Here is a 5,136-nt window from a genome sequence, read left to right as displayed (position 1 = left end):
TCCCTTTCAGTCTTTATATCTTTTTTTTTTTTTAGTAAATTCTTCACAATTGGTCTTCCCAATTCTGCAAATACCTTTCTACTATGCAACATTGCTTCCAAGTGAACATTGCAAATACAGCCATCCTACTGGAGGCAGACTAGAGCATGCTTGCCTTGGGGAAGACAATTCTTGACAGATAACAAATACAGCCAACAGTGGAAGACTCCAAAGGAAAAAACACAGCCATACGTAAAAAAAATATCCTACTAGCTAATCAAGGCTGCTTCTGCATGGGACATTTATTGCTATATTTTCCACATTTAGTTAGATTCATCTCACTATGTCCCACCTACAGCATCAACTCTCTCTATATATTCACTTTTGTGCAAAGCAAAATAATAACAAAGGAAAAACATATGATATATAGGCTGTGATTCAGCTTAATTTAGCTATGGGTTCTCAAATTAACTAAACTGCCTGGATTTGCACACTGAGTGAGCAAAAGTACCAGCCAACCACATTTAGGACTAACATGTTGAAATAACAGCTTGTTTTAAATCTAAATCTAGAAATAGAAGAAGATCTAGGATTGCATGTCTACTATGCAACTGAAACTTTAGCTTAGTAATATTTAAATCTTCTTAGGGCACAAGCTACTCTTAGTCTTCAAGTACCATGGCAAGAACTACATTTCACCAAACAAGTGCAACAAAAATAATTAAATATAGTTAAATACTTCATATATAGGTAGTTCCAGACTTTTGACTACAATTCTGTTGCTAAGTGAGACATTTATTATGTGAGTTTTGCCCCACTTTACAACTTTTCTTGCCACAGTTGTTAAGTGAATCACTGTGGTTGTTAAGTTAGTAACATGGTTGTTAAGTGAATCCGGCTTTCCCATCGACTTACTTGGCAGAAGATTGCAAAAGTGATCATATGACCCCAGAATACTGCAACCATCATAAATATGATTCAGTTGCCAAACCTCTGAATTGACCATGGAAATGCTGAAATGGTCATAAGTGTGAAAAATACTCATAAGTCACATGTTTTTCAGTGTTTTTATAACTTTGAACAGTCACTAAATGAACTGCTGTAAGTTGAGGACTACCTGTGTCGAATAGTTGTCCTTTCTATCATATTAAAGTCACAGTTCAATGACATCTTTTATTTTAAGAGAGTTCTGTGCCCCCATCCAAAACTTGGGGTAGAGAATGTGCATTCCTACTTTAAGTCACAATTCTCATTCCTTTTTCTCCATGTGCATCATGGTTTTTTTAAGGTGGTTCCCAAACTGGAAATTGGATTTGCACTGCAAATGTCCTTCAGTCATATACCATTCTGGGCTACCAGTGTAATGTCAAAGCTGTGCAACGTCATTTTCATTTCCTTACCCCTGGTTCTGGCTTCAGCATTGGAAGTGTACGTGGCTGACCATCTTCATTGAGGACCACAAAAATCATGAAAGCACTATTTATATGTCTTCGGCTGACTTCCATTTCATGTCGATAGGCCTCGACACACACCCCAACCTCCATGCTGTAATCAAGAACAACATTTTAAAATGAGCAAACAAGTAAATGAACGCACAAATCTGCCGAGATCACACTGGGAACGATATTATGACCAGTTGGAATGAATTCTAGCCCATTTTGATTAACCATTTCTTTGAATTAATTTCAAAACACTTTCTAAAGAAGACATGATGTCTTATTATATCTTTTATGTGCTTATTTATGTGCTTATCTCTTTATTTATTTTAATGAAGTCAAGTCAGCAGATTTTAGAAGTTATCCATTAATGAAATAAAATGGCTTGCGGCTTTCCGGATATTGGCAAACTACAATGTTCTATATTGGGATTGCCTGGAGTTGTAGCTAATAAGAGTAAGTGGGGGGGAATAAATGCCCCATTTCTTACAACCCTCTTTCAACCTTCCTCTTCATTGTTTTTTCATTCATTAGAGTAGATCATGAAATGGTTTAATTTATACGACTCCATAAAATTTCTACTGACTTCCGGACCAAATCCAGTTAGCTCTAGAAGGATGGCGGGAAGACATACCTGTACTTAAATGCATTGTTAACAATGGCCTTGAACAGAAGGCGGTCCCCAATTTGGGATGGTCCCCTGAAATGGAACATTTCAATGGTCTTCAGGGTGGGATAGGCATTGCACAATCGGCTAGAAGAACACAGAAAAACAGAATCTAGTTTGATCACATTAAAAAAACATCATCCGTTACCTGTAATGCATGTACTGTTTGCCAATCAGCAACAGATCAGATAGAAGTTACGAAATAACCCAAGTTTACTGTTATACTACAAGTGCCAAACTATGCCCGAGCTGGATTTCCACTGGCCTATTGACAGAAAGGCTATTTGCCAGTTCAAGAGGACCCCCGGGTGTCCCAGCAATAAGAGAACATGGGAAAGCAGCAAAGGACAGACTGAATTTCCCTTTTCCTTCTTTTCCACATAATGACCATCCAAATTCCCAGAATTAATGGAGACACAGTGCCACCTAAAGGAAAACAGCTAGCTCGTCGCTAATACAAAATGAAAGACAATCTGGCAGCTTCAGAGGTTCAGGAAAAAGGGAATAAAGAAGAATGCATGCTAAGAGGTAAGTTAGTCAGTGTGGAAGGGAGTGAATTTCTATAGCAGCTGGGCTGTGGTAGCTTCTACTTTCAATCACAAGAAGGACAAAAATTAGCTTTGGAAGTAGAAAAATCAGCATCTCTCGAGAGGGGATGTTTCCTGCTGTCCCAATAAAATTCCAATGTATCTCTAGTTAGCAGGATCACACTTAAAAATATCTCTGCCTTGATCTAATAACAACTAAGGAAAATCTAATAGCCAAATCACAAAGGTGCATCGCCATTATCCTTGGGAATTAACCTCTTGCCTTCATTAGCTTCAAAAAAACTGCAGAAATAGAAGAGAGCAGAACTGCAATTCCAGGGGCATGGTTAAGCGCCAAACAAAAGGAGGGGAAGTGAAAACCAAACAAATACATTCAAGTTACACTATGGATTAGAGCATACTACTATTGTTACCTCCACAGTTAAATTAAATCAGGTGTAGGAAAATGCTGAACAACTCCACCAGATCCACTGCCGGTAAACCTAAGGGAACTTTCAAATGTGACCTTAAATGTGGATTTATTTGAATGGTATAAGGAATTACATCTGCAAACCTTAGAAAGGAGTTAACATGTTTAAAATATTGATATCCAAAACATAAGAGTAGGTAGACAAATTAGTATAGCAGCTCAGGCAACTGGACCATGTCATCCCCTTTTCAAACTTGCATGGAGGCTGGTTTTGCCTTGCCTCCTAACTTTTTTCCAATGACTGGCCAGTAAATTCCCTTCATGGTTGCAGTTTTTATTTTTCAAATTACAGACAAATATACACTTCCTCCCAATTCTTGTTTTTATCCAATTAGGAAAAAGAATCCCTTATTACTACTGAAGCAAAAATAGAGGATGTATAGGATCAAAAAACCCAATAACAAAATAACAGCAGCAGCAGCAGCAACGACAACAACAATAATAAAACAACAACAACTGGCCAATCAAGAATTGATTTAGGTCCAATACTTTCCCCCCATTTTCATGCTTCCTGACAAATCTAGAAATTGAGAAAAAGTATTCTAATACTACCTATTGATTTTAGAAAATCTTTACAATATTAAGTCAGAGTCCAAAAATCCAATGATATCATTTATTATCTCAACAATCAGACTGTGGAGAGATTATCTCCAAGCAAAAGTTATGTGTCATAACTCTGAAATCTGTCCCAGATTTCTATCATGGCTCATGGCCCTCTCTGGGATCAGAATAACCTAATCTCATCCAGATTATAGTTCCATCTGCCTTCTTAAACCCTGTACTGATTCTCTCATTCCTGTTTACACATTCACTCAACTTGGCAGTCAGCAGGACATCAAATCTAGCAAACTGATACCATGTTTCCCCCAAAATAAGACCCCTCAACAAGATGCAAGCACCCACCTTGCCGCTATTGTGGCCACGTTTTCCATCCACGCCATGATCTGCCCACCAAACGTGTTTCCCTGATGGTTGGCATGTGGGGGTAAAATGAGTTCCACGCTTTCCACTCTGGTCTTTTCAGCAGGTACGGTCATGTTGCATTCTCTGTTCTCAAGATCTATTAGGGGAAAAAGATATGTTCCATCAGAGGTGTATCTGTACAGGAGCAACCTTCTCAGGGTTAAACTACCAGGTAGGCACTTGAAGTAATGTCCAGGTCTCTTCCTTCATCCTCCACCTCCATTTTGTGTAAGCTTTACCTGGCGGAGAGGAAGAAAGAAATTTCTGTCGACCTGCTATCATATATAGCAAGTGGTCAGTAGTATCTAAAGCTGCAGGATCCAATCTGGCTGGAGAGAAATTCCTTGAAGATGGGCTCAGCACGAGCCTGAATGCGCAGAAGACTAAATCTCTGGTCCCAGTGACCGACCCACATTGGATCCTGCAGCATTATCCTGGGACATGTATATTCACCTTCATTAGTGAGTAACTAAAGCATCCAACTTAGAGGTTGTGTACTTTCTACTCACTTAAGGATTCACTGAAGCATACAGTTGGACTAGTGATACTTACACTTTTGCATGTGACTATATCTTTTGCATATCTTCCTATTCTCAGTTTTAAATTACAATCTGGATTCAACTTGTTGTGGAATTCCGAGGCTGCATGTTGCGTCAAGCTGCATATCCCTGAACTAAATGAAGCAAGCAAGAAGCAAGAAACTACCCAAAATATAAAAGGGAGCTATGACTATTGCTTCTTCTAATCTATACCATGCTTTTCAAGCAGCCTCTCTCTGGCATTTCCATAGTTACATCAATTTCTCTTTTGGGCAATGAATGGGCTAGAAATCATGTCTGCTTCTTATTGCTGTTTAGTGCTTTATGATTATACTTGTTCCATTAATTCTACCCCTTGCAACACAACAGGTGGAATTAATGGAACCAACAACCTCTTGTACTGGGGGCTTCCTGAATTAAAGCTACTGGCAATTAAGATCAGCTCTGCAGCTCAGCTGATCCAAGGTATCTAGCAGGGCTGTTGGCATCATTGCTCACTTTCCTGAAATAGCTTGTCAACATCAGTGAATGGATT

General features: G+C 38.8%; 1 protein-coding gene across 1 annotated transcript; it reads right to left on the bottom strand.

Annotated features, from left to right (window-relative positions):
- Positions 1-1,379: 1,379 nt before the first annotated feature.
- On the bottom strand, positions 1,380-4,203 carry LOC107301673 (acyl-coenzyme A thioesterase 11-like; the record flags this gene model as incomplete). Its single annotated transcript, XM_015830864.1, has 3 exons — positions 4,003-4,203; positions 2,050-2,169; positions 1,380-1,524 (listed from the first exon to the last, which is right to left on the bottom strand). Coding segments are annotated over exons 1-3 (399 nt in total), but the record flags the coding sequence as incomplete, so codon positions are not given.
- Positions 4,204-5,136: the final 933 nt, after the last annotated feature.

The sequence above is a fragment of the Protobothrops mucrosquamatus genome, unplaced genomic scaffold (assembly GCF_001527695.2).
Source record: "Protobothrops mucrosquamatus isolate PMUCROS unplaced genomic scaffold, P.Mucros_1.0 scaffold15486, whole genome shotgun sequence".
In the NCBI taxonomy this organism is placed as follows: Eukaryota; Metazoa; Chordata; class Lepidosauria; order Squamata; family Viperidae; genus Protobothrops; species Protobothrops mucrosquamatus.
This window is presented reverse-complemented; position numbering and strand designations above follow the sequence as displayed.